Genomic DNA, 23635 nt, shown 5'->3' with positions numbered 1-23635 from the left:
AAATGACAGGCATGTTCAAAATGTTTTGTAGGTGAAAACAGCTACTATTGCCACTGAGAGGAATGGGAAACCAGAGAACAATACCATGAACATTAATGCTTCCATTTACGACGAGATTCAGCAGGAAATGAAGCGTGCTAAAGTTTCCCAAGCTCTGTTTGCAAAGGTGGCCGCTACCAAAAGTCAGGTAAGCGTCTCTGCTCGGCGTGCAGACTGTTGATCTGCAGGGCCTGTGAGAGTGCCTCCGCAGGAGTGTCTGTCTGCAGCTGGAGCTGTGTCCCCGAGAGGGCACGGTCTCCCGGCGTGTTGACAGCTCTGGGTGAGACAGGGTTCAGAGTCAGGTAACAGATCCTTGATTGTGTTTCCTCCAGCAGCCGTCATCCAAATCACAGATTTCTCAGTAAATCCCTCAGCCAGTTAATAGTTGTTTCCAGAAGAGTATTGTAGTGTGTAGGAGGTTTCTCCATCTGGTCTATTGTAGTGGAACAAATAACTTGAGTTATTATTATTTCATTGGAACTTGGGTGACCTTGATTTCCATCCTAAAACACTGTGAATACTGTAAACTACTGTGGTTCGTTTCTGTCCCAACTCTGGCGTCTACCGCCGTTGGGAGCACTTTTTAAAGCAGACTCACACACACATATCCATCTTTGCATATTAATAATTATGTGCACATATATATGACACTGATTTAATTACAGTTAGAAAAACTGTCTAAATCTTTTAGACACCGTGTATGATATATGGTACACAATTTTGATTATAGTTAGAAAAATTGTCTAAACCTTCTGAATCATGAATGAATAGAATTGAATTTGGACAAGTTACAAATATTTACAAGATGACATAAAAAAGGATAGATAATGCAGTCTTTTATCAGTATGATTGTTATAAATTGATAATTTAAGTTTGTCAAATGGAGGGCCATCTACATGAACAAATTCACAGTTATCTACAAGCTCTTGTTCAAAGGCAGGAATACTTTGTAAAGGACCGGAAGAATGCTGAAGTTTCTTCCTCTTTGCAGAAAGATTTCGATCCCTGGGTTGGGAAGATCCCCTGGGAAAGGGAAAGGCTGCCCGCTCCAGTATTCCGGCTGGAGAATCCCATGGACCGTATAGACCATGGGGTCGCCAAGAGTCGGACACGACTGAGCAACTTTCACTTCACTTGATAGCACTATCCAAGTGAGATTGAGAGGCACTCAAAGAAATTTTAGACAAATACATTTCATTATCATTAGTGAATTCTCCTTTTTAAAATAGCCTGTCTGCTGTCAACTTCTGACAAGATTATACCATCCTGAGACTTACTTACAATGTGATGTATTTATAATATAATACTTTTATTATTAGATTTTTCTGGAATTTTACTCTAGCAACATTAATAGAGGTCCTTGATGGGAGTTTTGCTTAAGAAGAGGTTGTTCTTATTTAAGTTATAGGCTGGCTGAAATACTTAAGGGGTATCTTGGAAATGTTATATAAAAATGGTTAAACTCAAGCTGTGGACTGTAAAAATTATAGCTTTATAGGCCACATGCCTGCCTACCCTTCAATCACTGTCAAAGTGATAATTTCTACAATAATATGTTTCTTTTATTGTGAGATTCTAAACATCAAGTGCTGTTTAAACATTAAACTGAATTGTTTATGTTAGTGCCGTACCCAGCGTGTCATACATCAGGCCACCGTAATCTCTCATGGAATGTAAAATTCTGTCATGAATCATGGCTTGTATATCGGAAATTACTGTAATTTTGATTGGAAATTACAGGGCTCTTGAAATGTTTCTAATTATGATAGAATGTTAGAGCCGCTTCAAACCTGTGTGCGTCTTCAGATGTCTTCATTTACATGCCAAGACTCGGCATTAAGGAGCACTGTCCTGTGCACGTCGCCCCTCACCCACCCACCCTGTGCCTTCTTGCTATTTAGTATAATTAGGATGAGGATCTCCTAGTTCAACGTATTTTGTCCCACCTTTCTCTGTGATTATACAGCTCTTCTGACCTTTCCAATTAAATTACCAAGACTAACAGACTGTCTTCTTGTCAGGCCAAACACTTTCCCCAGATCTCCAAAACAGATAAACCGAAATATCTCCAAAATAGATAAACTACACACGCATTATTGCAGTAAGGGGCAGCCTTAAAACCCACAAACAGAAACAGACCTTAAAGCTTTCTGGTAAGTGGGCATCTGTCACCCAATCCCAGCCCCCCTCACCCGCCGACCCATTTCCTGTCTTACGAAAGCATATCTCCCGACTAGCAGCCTTTTGGCTGCCTTCATTCTTGCTTTCTTTTAAACAGAACCCCAGTTCCGCCCGCCTAAGCTAAGTTTCTGATTTCGGAGCTATTCAGACAGTTGTTCAGTTCAGTTCAGTCGCTCAGTCGTGTCCGACTCTTTGCGACCCCATGAACTGCAGCACGCCAGGCGTCCCTGTCCATCACCAACTCCTGGAGTCCACCCAAACCCATGTCCATTGAGTCGGTGATGCCATCCAACCATCTCATCCTCTGTCGTCCCCCCTTCTCCTCCTGCTCTCAATCCTTCCCAGCATCAGAGTCTTCACGTGAGTCAGCCGTTCCCATCAGGTGGCCAAAGTATTGGAGTTTCAGCTTCAGCGTCAGTCCTTCCAATGAATATTCAGGACTGGTCTCCCTGAGGATGGACTGGTTGGCTCTCCTTGCAGTCCAAGGGACAGTGGTAGCAATAGGTTGATAATGTCATGTGAGTGATGTTCTGGGCAGGGTTGAGCATCCTTGCTTTGTGTCCCTGTCTTACAAAGCTCCCCGTGAGTCACTTTCAACCACGTCAGTTGCAGCTTCTGTGTATCTGCCATGATGAAGTGTTCCCTGGAACCCTGAAAGCTGCTGGCTCATCTTCTTGGTACTGGTTGAAAGAGAATCCAGTGGACTGTGGACTGTTGGGGTCCAACAGACTGTTAACTTTCATCCCCTCACATCACAGTTCCCAACTACTAATTTACTGGAACTTCATTAAAAAGCATTTCTGTCGCTTTCTCTTCATTCTTCAGTTGAGATGTTAACTACCCTCTTCATGAAAATCTAAAGGTTGATGATTGCTGAAAAATAAGACCATCTGAAAACGGTATGCATCGCTGAGAGAGGAAGCCTGACTTCACAAGGGCAGGTAGTCGTGGACGGGCTATGCTCTCTTGCCATGGTTTATGTGAAGGAAATATAAAAACTGGAATACAAACCGAAACAAAGTCTTCAGATGAGACCGACCTGTTGCACGGTCAGAATTCTGAACTGTGAGTTGCTCGTGCCTTGGACGCACGTGCCGAGGCCCGTCAGCACGCAGGTCCCGCCAGGTTCTGAGGGGAGAGCTGGAGGCACTCCCGTGTCAGCCCGTTCAGGCCCGTCCGCATCTGTACCTGGCCCTGATTCTGTCTGTCGGCATTAACGTTCATCACCTCTTTTGGGCTAGCCCCCATCATGTACTGCACATTGCCTGCATTTAGTTCTCAGTAACCCTGTGAGCTATAATGCTGATTTCCTCCTTTCACACACGAGGGTCACCTGACTACAAGGAGGAGCGCCCACCCCAAGTTCTCCGCATCACTATGTTAGTGTCTTCTCAGGGTTCCAGGTAGCATCAGGACCAAAGTTAGCCCCCCTCTTCCAGGAAAGAGGAGTTCGGGATGCTGAGCTAATCAGTGGTCGGAACAGTGGGGGCTTTCCTGTCTTCATTGACATCTTCACGGATTATGGGTTCTCACCATCGGAGGGTTCTCGGAACCTGAGCTTCTTTATGCCTGGTTGGGGCTGGGGTGCAGCTAGGGGTGCCTGGTGAGGACTCAGAGGGGCCGTGGTCCCGGCTCTGTCACTGGCTTTAGAGCACCAGAAAATGGGAGGGGTCTCATCCTGTCCAGTACTTGGAAAAGCGTTGAAATTTACAGCACTGTAACACAGACAGATAATGGCTTGTAATGTGTTAAGCCAGAGACTCAGACCTTCACACAGAGTGACTTATTTATTACCTATTTATGTATCTCAGATACCTTTCATTTTCCAAGTAAAGCTTTAGATAGGTTGCCTCAGTGGCAGGCAGCAGAATTCTTTTAAAAGACAGCACAGCCCTAGAAAGTTGTGGAGCCAGATGCGTAGTACCTGTGGTCTGCCACGACTGATGCGCCAGCGTGTCTTCAGGAAAAGAAACCAGCTCTGCAGACCCCACCATTGCACCTGTATTACAGTTTCTCTTCGATGAGTAATAGGAATGAGATTGTTTTTAACTCTAATAGAATTGTCTGGGTAAAATATGCAAGTGCAGACGGAAGGTAGGCTGCTTTTTGTGCTTGGGTAGGAAAGCAGGCTAATGCAAACTTTAAAAAGATGATATGCTTTAAACATAACGTGAATAGCTGCAAATGAATACACTTTATATTCTGGGTATTCAAATAAGGAGCCGTTTTTTTTCCACGTGAGTCATACTGGAATTTTATCAAACATTTAGTCTGATAACATTCAAATAATTACAGGAGCAGAATTCACTAATTTTACTGTTAAAAAAAATAGTTGATTTGGGTAATAACCATTATGGTATCAAGGTTCAGTTACTGTTCAGTGGTTATAGTGTTTTCATATGGGAGATGGAAATGGAATTCTTTCCTTAATGGTGGCAGATGTTGGAATCTAATTTTATTCCACAGCAAACCCCCTGAGAGCTCTGAGACTTAAGGTGTATGTCCAGCAAGGGGACATTAGCAGTGCTGTAGGCCTTGCCTTGTACATCGAGTTGTTACATTGATTTTCGTGTTTGCAGAGGTGGGGCTTGCAGGTGCAGTGATGCTGTCGAAGTGAAGGGCTTTCACCGTGCCGCTGCACCCCTTCTTGCATTTAGAAAGAGATTTCTCCCTGGTGCTTTACTGAACAGGGTATTTCTTTTACGTAAAGCAGTCAGATGATGGAAATTCTATCTGACCGAACATGCTTTCAGTAGAATCGTTTGCAGTCTCTACCCACCGGTCCTGGCAAGTTACCGGACACTTTGGCTGCAACAACTTTGACTGGTGAATGGATGTGGTTTTTCGCACTAAAAAAAGAATTTTTGCCTCTGTGAAAATAGCATGCCAGTTAAAGCAACCAAATAATTCAAAGCCTCTTGCACGCTTTCACCTGCTTTTCAGACACGTTTGTCGTGGTCAGACCTGTAGGACGGGAGAGAGAAGGGGAGAGAAGGAGAAAGAGGAAGGGAGAGAGAAGGAGAAAGAGGAAGGGAGAGAGAAGGAGCACCTTCATGCTCATTGGGCTTGTAGGTAAAAAAAAAAAAAGAAAGTATCTTTGGATTTGGAAGTTCTTAGATGGTGATTGGAATGCCTTAAATACGAGTAAGACATATCACACATCATCGGTGGTGGATAGGGCTGCTGTTTGTTGTTGAGTCGCTAAGTCGTGACCGACTCTTTGCAACTCCATGGACAGTAGCCCAGCAGACTCCTCTGTGCATAGGGCTAAGAATACCATTTTTGTTGCTGGTTATAGGAATCTACAGTGCTGAAATCCAGGCGAAAAATCCCATAACCATGTGCATTCTGTATACCAGATGCATTCTGTATTCCAGCCTGTCAGCAAAGGCATCTTTTATTTTGTCAGAATCAAATTGCTCTCCTGGAAACCTCACTTGGAAGCTCCGTGCTGACTCACTCTTTGGGAATGTTCTCGTAACAGACTTCGCTGCAGCACTATTTCACCTGCGCAGCCTCCTGTCTCAGACCCGCAGGAGGCCCCTGCCCAGTTCCGTGATTTCCGGAGCCACGTGCTTCCCCGGCAGCCTGTGGGAAAGCCTTTCCCCCATGTCCCCAGAGCCTGGTCCCTTGGGCTGACGAGCTGCCTGCAGCCAGGATCCAGGGAGGGAACCGCCGTTCTCCACCTAGTGCCTTATTTTATCTTCAGTTATCTTTATTGGTGGGGAGGAGACCCTCAGGAGATGCAGGTTCCTGGACCAGCTTCCAGGGAGGAGGAAGAGGCATGAGGAAAGCTTGAGGGGAGGAGAGCAGTAAGGCGGCCTAAGGTGCAGCATCTCAGGACGTGCTGGCCCGCCATCCAGCCGCGCTGGGGAGGCTCCGTGCTGCCTGCGTGGCGAGGCCATGCAGTCCTGCCCATCTCCTGTCGTGGTGTCCCGCACTGTGCGATCTCTAAGTGTCCCTCTGTCTAAATACCAGGGTCCCTATTGGGTTGACTTTTCTTTTTTTTTTTTACTTGAATTATGCTTTTATTTGTTTAATTTTTTATTGGAGCATAGCTGCTTTATAACGTTGTGTCCCTTTCTAGTGTATAGAGTGATGCTAGTGAGTCAGGTGACGATGGTGTAGAAGAATAAGGGGCCCGTTTAGATGCCCACCGCGCTTTAAGTAGGCTCCTTGCGCTGTACAGCGTGCCCTCGTTAGTTTCCGATTTTACACATGGTAGCAGTAGCATTTTGTGACAGTCCCCCTCCCCAGCCAGGGATGGAACCCACGCCCGCTGCCCTGGAAGCAAGGAGCCTTGAGCACTGGACCGCTAGGGACGTGGGCTTAGTTTCCTAAAGTGTAGACCTCTCTTTATGTTTCTAGGGCTCCCCAACCCCCGGGGTCTAAGGCCTGATCATAGGAGGTGAAGCTGATGTAATAATAATAGGCATACAGTGCACAGTAAATGAAATGTAAGGCACTTGAGTCATCCTGAGGCCAGCCCCGCCCCCCAACCTCTGGAAGAAGCATCTTCCACAAAACCGGTCCATGATCACAAAAAGTTTGGGGACCGCTGCAGTCTAGTTGATTGCTAAACAGGACTTCTGAAATTAAGGCTTTAAATACATAAACATTGACGTAATATGGCAGTTTAAAGGCACATGATTGTATGTTATACAGTGTTTTAAGAACTATATTTGTGAATCTGAATATGAGCTCTTTTCACATTTCTATGTTATAAAAACAAGCATGTATTTTAATTAATCTGGGGTTTGATCACAGAGGTAGGTTCAGAATTATTCAATAGAAACCTACCTGCTGATTATATTTTTGGCTAAAATATCAAGTAAAAGGGTGTTTTCCCCTTACACACTTGATATTGTTTATTTCAGAAAGTCAAACCAAAGCTTTTTGGTTATCTTATTGCCATCTGAAAATCCTTAAAAAAATTTTTTTTCTTCTAAAATTTAAGATTAAGTAACTGGAGTGATGTAAATATACATTCCTTGTTCTCCCATTTAGTAAGTTCATTGTAACAAGTATAATCATAACTCATTAAGCCCAGTTCTCCAGCTTTCAAAAAATGGCAAAAACAATTTTTACTCAGGATTTGGAGAGAAGCAGTTTGTGACTATTGAGCCAGGTCTCTAAAGAGGGTGAGCGCATGGGGAAGTTTGGGGAAGGTGACCCCAGAGCGGGTCCTTCAAGGCAGGCCAGCGTGTGATGCAATCTAGGGTATGAGTATACCAAGCATGTATTTGTAGAATCTACTGTATTTATTCTAAGGCCATCTTTTGTTCCAAATGTAATATAAGTTGAAAAGTGTAGACTCAGGATATCTTATGAAAGTTCCTCTTTTTGGAAGCCTTCTGTTGGGTTGACCAGAAAGTTCGTTCAGGTTTTTTCCACCCAAACGGAACTGTCTGGCCAACCCAATATAATTAGCTTGACAGTTGAAGAGGTAAAGGACGGGCTCCAGTAGCTCCAAAATGGGAGTAGGGAATAGACCAGACCAGTGGGATTTTAAGTCTCAGCAGGAATGAATTTCAAAACGGAATGCTATTCAGCTCAACTTTGTGTGTAATTATAACACTGCTATAGTTCTTTAACAGACTGCCAAGTGAAAAGACAAAGTGTTTTCTCAAAAGTCTCACCAGTTGTCTTTTATGGCTTGGGTAGTAAAGGTAGGTTTTATTTTAGCTTTATCTTCTTTTTCCCTCATATGAGAAATGAAAATAAAGGCCCTGTGAAATGAATGAGCTATGAAAATGCATTTATGCAAAATGACAATAGAGAAATAGCTCTGGAAGAAACTGCCCTGGTAAAATTTCATATCAGTGAAAGGTCCTAAAAGAGAGATGGAAGAACTGATGTTGGGAACGTGAATCTGATGTAGGGTTTTTCGGCCCTGCTGAAAGAAGACCTTTAGTACCTTAAAAAGTAACCTTTGAGATTATTCACTCCCAGAACTATAGCTGTTACGCTTTTCTACATGCTGTTCTTTTGCCTGATAAAATGACACAACTAAGTCATGGACCACCCGTTTAAATATCTCAGTAAACATCTATATCTGCACGTACAAAATATGTATATTTAAAGTAGATTTTAGAGATTAACAGGAAGATAGCCATTCTATAATTTGTCATTAGATAGCTTGTAAAAAGAAAAGCTCCAATCTGCTGGCGGCGTCACCATGTGATTGCTAAAGAGGTGGAGCTGGCCTTTCTCTGAGACTTTATCTGTTTTGGTGTCTGGTCATGAGGATGGGTTCTCTTTCGAGTTCTTCATTCAGCCATTCCAGTGGCCTTCTGTGGTTTTCTTCTCTTCTCTTCTCTTTAAGCGACCCCGTTTTCAGCCCGTAGGCTTCAGGAGTTGGGCTGAAGCGCACAGTCTCACGGCTGCCCGCCTGCTCGGCCGCCGGGCGCCTCTGCTCCTGTAAATCGGATCATAGTCCGCATGCTGCCGTATAATAAGGTGTCTGATCCTTATTACCAGTTTGTTGATGCACAGACTCCTTCAAATTGACCATTGCAACACATGGTTTCCCCTGAAACTAGCTGTGATAATTAGCGTGGTTCTAATGAGACAGAATGTCACTGATCTTCTGCTGAACTGCCGAGTCCCGACGCTGCGGATGGGAGCTGTCAGAGCCTGCCATCTGTGACGGCGCTTGGCACGTCCCGGCGGCTGCCGAGAGCATGCTCAGTAGACTAGTTTCAGACAAATGGCCCTTTACTTGACGAGGGCCCTGCGTTCTGCTCAACTCAAGAACACTGGCCCCAACTTCGGCCCGTGCCAAGACCCACTTTGTGATCCGAAGGCAGAGAAATATGTAACCCTCTGTTGTAGGTCGCAGAAGAGAGGACTCTCTTATTTAGCAGGTGAATTTCCAGTGGCATTCCTTTCTTTGGGCTTTTTTCCCCCTCCTCTCTTTTTTTTTCCCCCCAACGGCCCCATCCAGTCAGTTAGATGGCAAAGCAGTCACTGAAGAGCCTCTTCCCCAGTTTTCATCCTGCCTTGTTTAAAAGAGATTTGTTGAGGAGTTGGGCTGGCTCATCACGATGGAGCAGTCAGATGTAGCAGAGGGGGGAAATGAAAGAAACAGTTGAGAAGGTGTCTAGGAATACGCAAGTCGGATAGCAGAATGAAAACGGACAGGACCGTGAGATCTGAAAGCTCCAGAGAGGAATGGAGAGTTCTGTGTGTGTGTGGCTCTTTTTTTTTTTTTCCTGGAGTACAAGTCCAGCGCTGCTTATCATTCCAAAATATGCTTTGTTGCTTTTTATTTCCTCCTCTCTGGCAGACCACACAGGGCTTGTTCTGAAGAACATTTTCACTAATCTGATCAGGCAGCCAAATACGCCGGGAAAACTGCTTTAATGATCCCACTAATTACCTCAAGTCAATATGAACTGTATTATTAGACTGAGGGAAAATATCCCATTAGGTCTCCCCCTTGGGAGTTCCTCCGCTTTGTGATGTCACCGGAGCCTTCACCCTCTCGCTTGTAATTAATTTTATTTACACACGCAGGCACGCACAAGGTCACACCTGCACACCCAGCGCTGGCCAGGGAGCGTGTGGCACTCGGGCTTAATCAGATCTGTCATAATTACCATTCTGCACGTTTCTGACACACGCTGTGAAATATTTCAATTTAACTGCCGCTACCAGCACAACCAGATGTAGTGCGAGCCTGGCTGCGTTGGAAATATTATTCCTCAGGATAAACTCTCTCCTCCTCCTCCTCTCCTCCCCCCCTTTGCAGCTAATGTAGCGCAGAAGCTGATGGGTCCTGTAAATCTTGAATGCAGCGCTAGATTGATAACAGGCGATTAGACAGTTTAACCACAAACAGCTTGTTCATTTTTCACAAATGAAAACCACATGTGGTGTAACTAAAATTTCAGGCCCCCCCTTTTTTTTAAGAGTTGGGGGTCTGCATGTGTTTATGTTGGAGATGTTCTTAAAAGGCGATGGACAGAAGTTGTCTAGAAAAATAGAGAAGTTGCCTAGTTTTTTTTTTTTTTTAGGTAGTTTTATCTAAACTATCATCAACTTCCTTTTTTTTTTCACTTTTGCCAAAACTCAGATGGAAAAAGATGGTACTCTCCATTTCCTTTTTTTTTTTTGCACAGTTTTTCTTTTTTCTTTTATTTATTTATTTATTTATTGGATGGAAATTATAATATCCCTTTAGTCTCTGCCTTTTTATTTTGTCAGTGTCAAACTTTTTTTTTAACATAAATTCTGAAAGAATTTCTACAGTGGATATATGCAGTTTTTTAAAGGAGAGTTTCCCTTAGTTTTGTCAATGAAAAGTTGTCAGTTTAGGCATGGCGATCATATTCCTCACAATCCCAAAACAAAAATGGACCCATCAAAAATTTATTTCCCAGAGAAGTGTGTCGATTTGCAGAATCGGTGTGACGGGTAGGACTGAAAACCCGTGAACTCTGTTTCTTTAGAAATAGTGGAGACAGCCTGGCAGAAAGTGCAGGTGCAGGGTAGCCGTTAAGGCCAGAGTTATCACCGGTCTCAGAAGAGTCCAGCCGTAAGAAAATTAGAGCGTTGGAGCCATAGAAGGCAAAGGCTGGTTAAGAGAGGCGGAAGGAATGGGCTCTGTGGTGATGCAGAGCTGTGCCTCTGGAGAAGGCTTGCAGCAATCCACTTTAGAGACCATTTAAAATGTAGATCGAGCTAGTTAAGTATCTTTTAATGCCAAATAAAATACACTCTTCCTTTTTATCTTTATTTTTGTTTTACTACTGAAGTTATGAGCCTCATTTCGAAACTTCCTCACTGATAAGAGGTGCCATTTCCCACGGAATAGTGGATTCTGCTCCTTTCTCTCCTTTCTTTAGCCACTTACCTTTCTTATTTCCTTATATTCAAAAACAAAAACGTTTTCCTTCTCAATTTTTCACTGTTTGCTCTGTTTGCTTCATACTATCTTCCAACTTTGCAACTAGCGTTTTCCTGCCTATTTGTTCTTTTTCTTTTGGCCTGAATATCACTTTGGAGGAAAAGAAAGTATTTGTCTTAGAATCCCCCTTCCTTCTGGACTGCTCAGCAGTTCTCATGGTTGATGTCTTCAGTCTTTCAGCCTGCGCGGTCATTTCCCAGGATGCTGTTATCGGGGAAGGTTGGTCTCACATCACCTGTCACTTTGCTGAACGCAGATGCGAGCTCAGAATCCTCCTTAACACAGAAGTGAAAGCACCGGCCGCTGGTCAGTGAGGGCCGCCCACCGTTGGCTGGTACCGCTTGCATTCTAGGACACCCAGAAACAGATGCGCTGTACCTGTCATGTAGTTGTGTGGGGGTGAGTCTAAGGAATGAGAAACGTGGGGTAAGAAATTTCAGCTTGTGACTCCTGCCCTGCCTCTGCTTTAGTGACCCTGAAGAATTTTGCACAGCTACTTCAAAACAGGTGAGCCAGCATGCAAATGAGATCACATTTCGCAGTCATTGAACCTGGCCCTTAAAGGAAACTTGCCTTGTTTCATTGCAAATCAGAGTTTCCATTTGTAACCTCAGAAGTCATCCCCAGCTTTCCACATTTGCAAGCTTTAGTTTTCATATGTTAGGATTTCTTTTTGTCTTAAGTATACCTGTGGATACAAAAGAGAAGAGGAAGAAGAACCAAAGGAAAAAAAAAAGAATAGCTGTTCAGGGATGCTGGAGTCTATGTGAAGTTTGAGTTTTGAGTAGGAGACGAGAACACGTCTTTCCGTTAAATTTAACGAGACTGCAAGAATCCCCATTGTTCAAGGAAAATACTGAAATTTTCTTTAATGCAAAGACAGTCTTCATGCATCAGTTAACAAGTCCTGGCTGAAGATTGGTGGAAAAGGCGTCTGTAAGCTTGATCCTGCCTTTGCGCTCAGTCCACCTCCACCCACTCTGCGGTCATGCAGATAGCTCTTCAGGAAGACGTGCAGGAAGCAGGATTTGTTCTTTCAGTGTTCTTTACTCTGTTTTCCATGTCAGCGTTTTTCACCAGCATCATTGAAGTCACCAACATCATCTATCGTGTAGCCTGTGTTTTTACTCCAAGCTGAAGGAAGGAGGAGAGTGTGGTTCCTAATTATGTGTCAGAAATGTGCTGATCTACAAAGCCACTCGTGGTTTATATAACAACTTGTACATAAACGTCATCTTTCAGAGAAGGCCTTGGGGATTGCAAAGAGTAGGGGGTCCCAATTTCCCGTCCATCATGCTGGGGAGACCCAGGCAAGTTGCTTGGCCTGGCAGGCCTCTAACTTTTCGCTTCAGGAAAGTGAACTAAGTTGGGTCAGACTGTCATGTCCTGGGCAGGTCCACGTTCCGTGAGTTTGTTGCTGAAGCAGACACACGAGTGTGAACCAGGATGCTGTTTTGATTGAAGGTACCACCGCCGGCAGGTATGTTAGTGTGGGGTGAGTCCCAGAGGAGGCAAGGTTTTGAATAATGGAAGGGCTTTGCTAGCGGGGACATAGTGCTGTTTTGGGGGTGTTTTAGCCTAAAAGAATTATTTATGAGGGACATGTAGTGAGAATGGGCTGTTTGAAATCCAGGCTGTGAACTCCGTGTTACGTAGCATACACTGGGCTCTGGATTGATGTGCTCTCGTCTGAGACTTGTTGCTGGAAAGCTGGAACAGCCGCCTCCTTTGTCAAGGACCACGCAGAGTTGGGCCAACATACAGAGGAGGCGAACTCCGTTCAGTCGGGGCCTGGCCTTGGGTTACTATGTGGTGGGGTAGTGGTTGCCAACACCCTGTGATTAGAGATTGCTAAAGAGCTTCCTCCTTTAACATGTCTTTTTTGGGGTTTTTAACTGATGCCTGAAAGTCCACCTTTAACTTCTCATTTTAGGGGATTGATTAAAAAAAAAAAGTTCTTCAGGGCAGGATAGCACATCGAACGGGGAAAAATAGACTCATTCCACGAGAAATCACAGGTTTGGAAGAGGTCGGTGAAATGGAGAGTTTACTGGGTGAAGGAGGCAGGGAATGAGAGCTGGTGTGCAGGAGTGATCTTGACGCTCTCAGTTGTAAGCTTGTCACCTGGTACCTGGAGCGTCTAATAGCTGCTGAGGAGTGCCTAGCCCCAGGTGTCGTCTTTAAATATTTCCCTGTTTGTTACTTATACCAACACTAGGCTGCTTGTCAGGGCGTTACTTGACTGGTTCATTGATGGAGTATTTGGTGGTTAAAATGAAATGCAGATTAGGTAAAAAATAAATTACTTTCAATGGGGTCAAGGAAGTGAAGGCTGTAAATAAAATATACATTCACAAACAGACCAATGCTATTAGGAAAATCCAGCTTGGTCCATGCCAAGCTGTTACTGTCTAAATCGCCTTCTTTTTTCCTGACTTGCAATTAATTTTTGCTTGTGTGTTTGGAGATTGGGGGAAGGGTAATAGCCTAATGGGTAATGATTTTATTTTAGTATTTTGATTAAAGAGCCTAAATAACTTGGACCCTGGGTAACCATAAGAACTAACGCCTTATCCATCAAGCCTAATTTCCAGGCAGAGAGTTGTGTTTATATTTTTGGATAAATTTAGCGCTGAGGTGTATAGAGTGTACAGCGATGAGACAGCCACGGGCTCCTTTTCTACCCTCCCTTTACCGTCTTTCCTGTTCGCTCTCTTTTCTTTCTCTAATCTTTGCTGGCTTCCTTCTGCCTGCTCTCAAATGCAAGGCTCTCCTTCATAGCCGTTTGCTCTTTGAAGAGGTGAGGAGGAGAAGGACCAATCATTGGTTTGCAGGCCTCCCTCCCTTCACCCCCAAAGGCCTGCACCTGCCTTCATTCCCTTCCTCCTTCCTGTGTCTGCCCCACTACTTCTTCCTCTTCTGTTGAGGAGACCCAGGTGTCTTTGGACAAATACTGTTAGCGTTCCTCTCCGGGCAGATAGACGTTTCTCAAAGGCAACTCTGCTAACTGTGCTTACCTTTATAGCTTGGGGGTGGTGTGACCTGAACTAAGTCAGCTTCCTGATTCAGAGATTATAAACCCATTTACCGAGTTCATAGCAGGACCAGGTAAACACCCAGTGAGGCGTGTGTGCGCGCTGGTGTAACTGCCGGTCAGCGAAGTTCAGGCTGGTGAACTATCACTTCATGAGCGATTCTCCTCCAGACCTGAAATGGATAGATCTGATCAAAGTCTTCCCTTGAGTGACTTGGGGATAGAGTGGGGGTGGGGTCTCACACACGCATGCACGCACGCACACACACACCACACACACACACCCAGGGCACTGCTGAGACACCCCTGGTGGAATCCTGGGGCTCCTCAGAACGCAGTATGGGAACCACTGACTAGTCATTAACCGTTCCCTTCACCCATCTCTAAGAGGTGTGGTGCCTGAGCGGCAAAAAAAACAAAAACGAAAAAAACAACATGATAAGGAGATCTGTTCCAAGAATTCCTAAATGCCACCATTGTCTAACCCGCTAGGAGCTTATATGAGACAGTTCTGGAATAGTGTTTGAAATGTATATATTTAGGTGTGTGTCTACATATCTATACTAACACACAGATGTTGATAGGGGGGCACCCTCTTCAGGAGTTCCTAACCTGTGTCTCATCTTCCCCCAAGGGTCCACGCATGAACTTACATAGAATTAAAAAAGCTTTATTTCACTGATGTCTTATTGAGATTTGGTACTTAAGTATCGATATAGGCAATGAGTGACATTCTTATTAGGAATACCTAAGGATTTGTCACCAATAAAAATCATATTTTCATGTCACATTTTTATTGTAGATAATCTCAAAATGCTGTTTTTGCTCATCACTCTAAAATTATGGTAGGTCTTAGCTCTGTTCCTAGATCTTGTTATTTAGTATGTTAATGAAGAAGCGCACATTGTTATATTACTATAACATACAATTTTGATGACTGTATTCCAGTGCAATTGGTTTTTTTTTTTTTTAATTTTACGTATTTTATTTCTGGCACATAAAAACAGTGTCCTGAAAACAATGGACTTTACCAGACTACCAGAAGGGTCCATCACACAAAAGAGGGGAGACCAATGTTTAGATCAGTTGTGTGTTAGAAGAAAAAAAAATGTCTAATTTTTAAAAACATAAGCTGAAGAGTTCTCAAATTTACCTGGGAAAGATTTATTTGTTTATTGGTTTTTCAGATACTTATTTTTCAAGTACCCTGCACTCCAGAGTATGTAAGCTTGGGTGTCAATGATTGCAGTGACATTTCAAACAACACACAACCCTGTACACAACCTTTTCTCCGGCATTCTGACGTCCAGCACCTGGGAGCATGCCTCTGCTCTCAGGCTGGGAACTTTTTGCCGGGTAAACTAGACCTTGGCCGTCAGCTTAAGTCTGAAGTTTAAGCTGATCTTTCTCACTGACCAGTAGGTGCTGGGATCTGTGGTCTGTCTTCTGTCTGTCCCACGGTAGATGGCACATAGATGGCACTTTGTGGTTATTTGTGGAAGGGCAGAATGATTCAGGAGTGAATTCATCCAGCCGCAGTTTTGCCCGCACAGAAGCTGGCGCACTCCTAAGGTCGTCCCGGTGGGAGGAGGGCGGGGAGACCCTGTGGCCAGGACGCCAGGGTGGGGCCCGGCTCTGCCTGCCCCTCTGGACGTGCCCTCCACCGCAAGGTCGGTGGCGGGGAGGGCCCGCCCGCCTGGCCTCCACGTCCGCTTTCACTGGTACATTCTGACCTGGCCGTTATCACTGCGACTCCCCCGGTGCTTCTAGAAATAGTCACCCTTTCTTTCTTTTAAGCCTTTTTTTTTTTAAATCCCCAAATTTGAGTTCCTCATTTAAGCTGACTTCTGATGAGTCGCTTTGCATAATGGATAAAGCAGTGTGGTTTTTGGCCGCAAAATGGGTGTTACTTTATCAGCAAAATCATAAGCAGCTTGGGAGCTTGTAATGACCCTGCCCGCTTGATGGTTCCTCTAAGATATGAGCCCCATAACTTTTACAATCCCGAATTGCCTTCCCCTGGTTTTAAACATTCTTTTGTTATCTCTCGTAGAATATCATAGAGGGAAGATTTAAATTTTTAATTCGCAGCCCCTCAATATGAGTAATGAGAGGTATAGCTCATTTGAGGAGATATCTGCAGTGTTGAAAAGTTTCATATAAATCAGTGAAAAATGGAATGGCAGAAATATTTGTTTAAATTAACCTGACAATAGATTATTTTTGTAACCTGACAATTAGTGTATTGAGTCAATCATCACCTAAAAATTACTCATGTTACAGGTTCACATTTTTATAGGGTTTTTATTTTGCACATGGCATATACAGATATTCCACAACATTTTTTCTTTATGATCATTGTAATTTTGAAGAAAAAAATAAATATCGTAGGTTTTTAATAGTGCCTTAATGCAACATAAGAGATTTGCTTCATAATATTATGGTATAAGAGCACACATTTATTGGGGTTGAGGGATTTGGAAAAAGATAAGTTTCCCAGGAAACTTCTGCTATAAATAGTCAAATGTATACGCCTTTGACAGAAGCCTTCTTTTTTTAACGCATCATTTTATCTTTATTTATTTATTTTTTGGCCATGCCGTGTAGTATGTTGGATCTTAGTTCCCCAACCAGGGATTAAACCCATGTCCCCTGCATGGGACACGTGGAGTCTTAGCCACTGGACCACCAGACGAGTCCCAGAAGCCTGTTTTACAGGGCCTCTCTGCCTCCTTACCCTACTAGGCTGAGCTCACTTCCGATCTGACTTCTTTGAAAGGCAGCATTATCATGAGTTGCTGGACTCTGCTATCATGCACAGTACCCTCAGGAATTGTAGTGGTGTATACAGGTTTTCCTGGAGAAGGAAATGGCAGCCCACTCCAGTACTCTTGCCTGGAAAACTTCATGGACAGAGGGGCCTGGTAGGCTACAGTCCATGGGGTCGCAAAGAGTCGGACACGACTGAGCGACTTCACTCACTCACATACAGTTTTTTGTCACATGTTAAATGGCTCAGACAGTGTTATTTTTCTGTTTACCTCTGATTCCCCCAACTCACTGCCACTTCAGTGTTGCAGGGAATCTTCTGCTGTATTTTTGCACTCGCTCACTGAAGTGTGAGCCTCTTGGGTGCAGGCAGGTGAAGAGCATGCCCTTTATGGCACTGTCCGTGTTGACGCGTGTTTATGATGGATGTAACTCAGCAGAGATGCGGGTGGGTTGGAGTAAAGAAGTCCGCCAGCCTCAGTCTGTGGGAGAAATGCTGAGGGTCAGGACCAGAGAGCAGGGATGGAAAAGAAGACGCAAATTCAAAAGATACTGAGGAGTAGAACTGACGGGGATTTATGATTGCTTATGGAGAAAGCAAACAAGAAAAGTCAGATTTTTTCACTGAAGCTGTTTGCCATGGTTTTTTAAAATTGAGAAATAGTACTAGCCAGTATAGAAAAACACATTTTAAAGAAATGTGTCCGACTCTTTGCGACCCCCCCATGGACCGCAGCCTCCCAGGCTCCTCCGTCCATGGGATTTTCCAGGCAAGAGGACTGGAGTGGGGTGCCATTTCCTTATCCAGGGGATCTTCCCGACTCAGGGATTGAACCCGGGTCTCCCACATTCCAGGCGGACGCTTTACCCTCTGCGCCACCAGGGAAGCCCTAAAGAAACATAGAGGAGGAAAGACCCTAAAAAACGACCCGAATCCCAGTTAACGAGAAGTAGCCTGATTTGTATTTTTTGTGTGTACGTGTGTGTATGTTCATGCGTGTACATACATACACATGTGCACATATATGCCTTTCATTCACGCAGACTCTAAACCCACCTTTTAATTAATTCCCTATTGAGGTATATTTAAGTTGCATTCAACTTTTGCTGTTACAAACAATGCCAATGTGAACATTATTATAGTTAAATATTTGTATACATCTTTACTATTTCCTTAGGGTTAATTCTCAGAAGTAGAAATTATTGGATCAAAAAAGGCGTTTGTGTTTTAAAGGTAATTGCTAGTCATTCTACCGTCATCATTTCCCATTGTGCTTTGGAAAGACTGTAACAATTAATGCTTCAGATGGCAACCTTTCACCCGGGCGACTGGGTGAGTGGTGATGCCAGTAACAGGTAAACTATACAGAAGGAGCTGTGTTTGGGGGGGAGGACACGGGGTTCAGGTTGGGGTGTGGTAACTGGGCTGTTTTCATCAACTCCCCAGATGCGCACATTTCTTTGGATTCTATTTGTGATGACGACAACGATAAAAACAATCATAGCTGGCATGCACCACACTGTTACTGTGTGCCAAGCCCCGAGTGTGAATTATCTCAATCTTAACAACCCTATGAGCGGTGGTGACGTTACCCCCATTTTACAGAAGAGTAAATTCAGGTCTAGCGAGCTCAAGACACTTGACCAGTCACTATTAGAATAAGTGTTAAAATGAAGACATAGGATTTCTTAACAAATTGACCTTAGAGGTACGTTACATAGAGGAGATGAAGTCACAGTGATTAAGTAGTGTCCTGAAGCAAGTGTGGCAAAGAGCGATGGTGGAAGAATGGGAAGCGTAGTGGATTCCACAGCGACTGTACATCTGTTTTCCCTAGCTTATTGCTAATTCGGTTTCTTTTTCTTTATTCTTCCAACTAAATATTGCCCATTCTTCAAAGCCAAGCCGCCATGACTCTCCATCAGCGAAGACGTCCTTGGCCATTCCGGCCCGTCTCTCCTCTTGGTTCCCACGTGATGGCTGCCCGTCACTGACCTTCACACACTGCTTTGCTCTAATAGCCATGTTTGAATTCTGCTTCTTCCCTACTATACTGTGAGCCATTTAAGGCAAATGCTTTTGGTTAAGTCATCAGACCCTCTGTGGTTATTACAGGCCAGGCACTGGGCTGAACAGAACCCTGTTTCATTTGTAGCAGCCGCGGTCTTGTGAGATGAAAGCCATCATTACCTGCACTTTGTTGAGGAGGATCAGGGACTCGGGGGGTATGCTCAAGTTCTCGTACATAAGTGCCTGCCCTGGATGTACCTCTTAACTGGTATGCTGAGGTGATGGAGCGTAACTGGAAGGAGAGTTAGTATTGACATGGGCAGAAAAGAACAAAGGAGAGGGCTTCTCTATTTGAGAAAACAGGATGGGGAATGGGCGTAGAATGTGGAGAAATGACGGCTGATAAACGGTCCGATGAATTAGGACCTAAGTGTGATTGGGTTTGCAGGCAGCTCATGGCCGAGAATCTGCCACCTAACGCCAGAGACGCAGGTTGGATCCCCGGGCCAGGAAGACCCCCTGGAGCAGGCAGTGGCAACCGGCCCAGTGTTCTCGCCTGGAGAGTCCCAGGGACAGAGGAGCCTGGCAGGCTACCGTCCACGGGGCCACAGAGAATCAGGCACGACTGCGGGAGCCCGAGCGGGACGGAGGGACCCTTCCGTGAAGCTCTAGGGAGGGTAACCTTTTTCTCTCTCTTGGGAAGCTTTCAAGGTCATTTTGAGCGATAGGATAACGTTGGGTGGTTTGAAAGCAAAGACCAGAGCAGTGATTTTCATCCTGGCCTCCCTTTTCCAAGGGCATCTCAAAGCGGACTAAGGGGATTCGAGAAAGCTCAGTCACACCTGTGTGTTTACCTGTCAGGATCAGGAAGTTCCACAGGCCACGCCAGACATCGTATTTGCTTTTTGTAGGAGTTGAAACCGTCTGTGGTAATGCTAGTTCTCTCCTTTCCTAAAGCTCTAGCCGTGACTGGTATATGCTTTCCCCTAAGAGAGGAAAAGGAATGATTACTTAAAGGCTGTTTTGTTCTGAATTTAAGATAACTGTCCTCGGGATGTACTTAAAATGATTATTTGGTGCCTAAGAGCATCATTCAAGGAAAAGTTGCCCCAGTGCCAACAGGTCAGTGGTGGGCAGAATGAAAAGGAACAGTCTTTGCAGCAGAGACAGAGATGAGGATTGAAACGAGTGTCACAGCGGGAACCTTGGGGAGCCTTGGAGACACCGAGTTTCCTGTCTCGTAATGGCACTTGATGTGAAGAAGGAGGAGAGAATAAAGACTTAAGTTTAAGTGTTTTTTATTTTTTTAAACAGATGGTGGTATTTTATTTTTTATTTTCTTGGATTATTATTGAAGTTTTAGTTAATTCACAACTTTGAGTTAGTTTCAAGTATAAATCAAAGTGATTCAGTTATATATATTTTTTAGATTATTTTCTATTATAGGTTATTACAAGATACTGAGTCAAATTCCTAGTGCTGTGCAGTAGGTGCTTGTTGCTAACCCATTTTATGTTAGCAATGTGTATCCACTAATCCCAAACTCCTACTAATCTATCCCCCCCTCCCTTAAGGAAGATTTTTAAGGCAGAGGGTATAAATGTAAAGTAAGAGCCAAACCTTATGACTGAAACTTACGTAATATTTTAAAATGCATCGAGATTGAGAGAGAACAACATAAAGTCTTTTTAGAGTCTGTATCAAGTATCAGACATGTAAGCCAGATTTTTGTTTAAACTTTGAAGACACCATCCTGAAAGCAAGTTTGAAGTCTGAAAAAATTAATCTTTAAATTAGTTATCTTCCAGATCTACTTAAAAAAAAAAATAAGATGAAGGCTTTATTCGGAAATTCTGTTTCAGTCAAATTAAGAGATTATCTTCTTGTCAGCTAGCTTAATATGTTGTCTAGAATTTCATACTTTTATCTTCATTAGTTTTTCTCCTCAAGTTCTTCCTGAAAATATTCTTTAAAACTTCCCTGGCAGTCTTTTTAAGTGAGAATCATTTTTATGTTTTTATCTACTCTGCCCAAACTACCTGATACTCTTGTTATGAACCAAACAATCTATAGGGAAAGAAAAGAACACGTATTTATATGCTTCCTCAAGTCAATGCCTCTGAGAATGTAAAAAGGAAGTAAACAGTCAAACCACAGAGAAAAAGTAATTTTCTTTCTTTTTTTTTTTTTGCTTAATTAAATTTTAAGCAAAAGTGATAAATAAAAATCATTTACCAGTAATTCTGAATATTCCTTCTAAATTGACTAAATTTTAATGTGAGCTTCCCCTAAATTGTAGAAACATTTCTTGTTGGTAATGCCAAACCTCCAGGAATTCTGCTAGCTTTCTCTAACCTCTTGAAGACAGAGTCAAAAAGCTCCTCAAGTGAGAGATTCATGGATAGTTGTTTATGACCCATTATTCATTCAGTATGGAAACCCACAGATTTTGGCTAAGATGCTGAGTCCCTTAAATAAACTGTGGAATCTGGAGAGAGTTTAAAACAGTAACAGTTTAGAAGTGTAGAATAATAATAATTTTAAAAACTAGAGTGATTTTTTTGTTTTTTCAGCGAAAATACAAGCATCAGAAACCACACTCTGAAGATAAATATATTTGGGGATACACACATATGCTTTCCAAGTGGCCCAGTGGTAAAGAATCTGCCTGCCAATGCAGGAGACATGAGAGGCACCAGTCCAATCCCTGGGTGGGATGATCCCCTGGAGAAGGAAATGGCAGCCCACTCCAGTATTCCTACCTGGAAAATTCCATGGACAGAGTAGCCTGACAGACTTACAGTCCATGGGGTCACAGAGAATCAGACACGACTGAGCTCACACCTATACATATGTTCTATTTAAGTATGTTTCTTTTTAAAACCCCTCTTTGGATAAAGTGGATGTAGAATGCTACTTTTAGAATGGAAAATGCATTTTCTGCTCCGTCTCTGCTCAGATTTATTTACCGTGTTTTCTTGATTCAGGCCCATGTTAAGTTAGCAGGAAAAAGTTACTTGTAGTGCCCGCTGAAATACTCCTCACTTTACACAAAGTAGATGTTAGTACGCTGGGGAAGAAGATTCATGTATTTCCTGCTAATTCCATAGAGAACATGTATCTTTATTAATGTTAATGGTGGAGGCCTCTCATTATGTTATAGAATAATCTGCTTTAGCAAAGGTTTTTCTCCTTAAGAACTTCATAACATTTAAAGGTTAATATGTTAGGTAAAGAACAATATCTTAAGATAAGCGTTTTTATTACAGGACATGATGGGATGGTTTTTATTAAATTACGTGATGATTTGAATGGGGAGGAAGCAGTGCATCGCTTCTTTGCCCTCAACTTTAATGCCTTTAATCAAATAACGACCTTCTGGAAAATAGTTAATTTTCAGCATTTGGAAAGATCAATACCACTTTGCCACCAAAAAATGGCCCAGACGATGAAATTTGATGTATTTAAAGAATCACTTCACCCTTTTAACCTAGTAAATAATTGAAAGCGCTTCCAGTACTGCTTTGCCCCTCTTTGTTTCTTTCTCACTGTTCAAAGTGTTATGATTGTTCTAAAAAAAAAAAAAAAGTTAGACGTTGGTGCGTGAAGGGAGGATGCAGGCTTCACACCTGGAGTGGGAGTGCACCCCCATCAGACCTGCGCTTCTCTGTGTTAGGGGTGCGGAAGAAGGAGTAAGTTTCCATCCTGTATCTGAGGAGGTGCGTATAAAACATACAGGGTGTGAACATGCGCCTTCTCGAACATTCAGGGAGTGGTTTGAAACGCCATTAGTCACCTTGCATCTTTTGTGAGACCTTTAAGCCTTTATAGGGTAAAAGATTCAGTAGCTCTGACAACTAGAACTCACCACCCCCCTTACAGAACATTGATAAGAAATTACCCTCCAGCGCAGACAGCTTTGTAAAAAAAAAAAAAAAATTGCCCTCTATTAGCATGTTTGTGGGCAGATTAAAAACTGTCTTCATTAGCATAAGTAACACTTACAGATTCTTTTAAAAGTAGAAAATGATTTGCTGAATGATAAATTGCTAGCTCTGTAGTTAGTTGTTGTTGAAAATGTACTCATTCAGAATGCCTGGTGTAGTGTAGTCTACAGTGCTAAAATTTTTTTGTGTGAGAAGTACTATTTAATGGATTATGTACTTAATCCTGTTCCTACTACTTGCTAAAATGTAATTCATGCTTTCCACTAAAATGTTTGTATCAAATACCTCCCTATTTAGATTGATTTCTTTTAATATCATATATTATTATACTATACGCCCCAGAGATTGGAACAAAATACTTCTGCAAATAACGCATAAAAGATGAGGGTGAGGGGTAGGGAATAAATACAGACTATAAAATGTTTTCCTTTTTAGAACACAAATTACCATTCTGGTTTTTTTTTTTTTATGTATTTTTCCTTCTTAGTTGCAGTGAGAATTATTTGTCATTTTCTTTCTCTTTTTATAGCTCTTAAGTTTAAAATGTATATGTGCATGACAACAATATATACATATCCTTGTATTAAGTGACTTTTTTCCCTTAGAGAACATGAAGCTCTCTTTCCCCCTGGAAAACTAGTTGTGTTCCATGCTCCTGACTGTCACAGACCCAGCCTTGCCAGGGGTCTCTTTTCATGTATTTGAGGCTCCCTAGGTACAATAAATTCATTCGTGAAAGGAGG

The 23635-nt window shown here is 43.1% G+C and overlaps 1 protein-coding gene across 4 annotated transcripts in view; it reads left to right on the top strand.

The window, feature by feature from the left end:
* Nucleotides 1–23635, top strand: part of SATB1 (SATB homeobox 1) — a 102632-nt gene that overhangs the window by 67355 nt on the left and 11642 nt on the right. For all 4 annotated transcript variants that reach the window (XM_069569017.1, XM_069569038.1, XM_069569023.1 and 1 more), the window contains exon 9: nt 32–187. In XM_069569017.1, coding sequence (XP_069425118.1) covers nt 32–187 — 156 coding nt within the window. The remainder of the gene's footprint in view (nt 1–31; nt 188–23635) is intronic.

This window comes from Ovis canadensis, chromosome 1 (genome assembly GCF_042477335.2).
Source record: "Ovis canadensis isolate MfBH-ARS-UI-01 breed Bighorn chromosome 1, ARS-UI_OviCan_v2, whole genome shotgun sequence".
Taxonomy (NCBI): domain Eukaryota; kingdom Metazoa; phylum Chordata; class Mammalia; order Artiodactyla; family Bovidae; genus Ovis; species Ovis canadensis.
The sequence above is the reverse complement of the archived record's forward strand: the minus strand, read 5'-3'. Positions and strand labels throughout refer to the sequence as shown.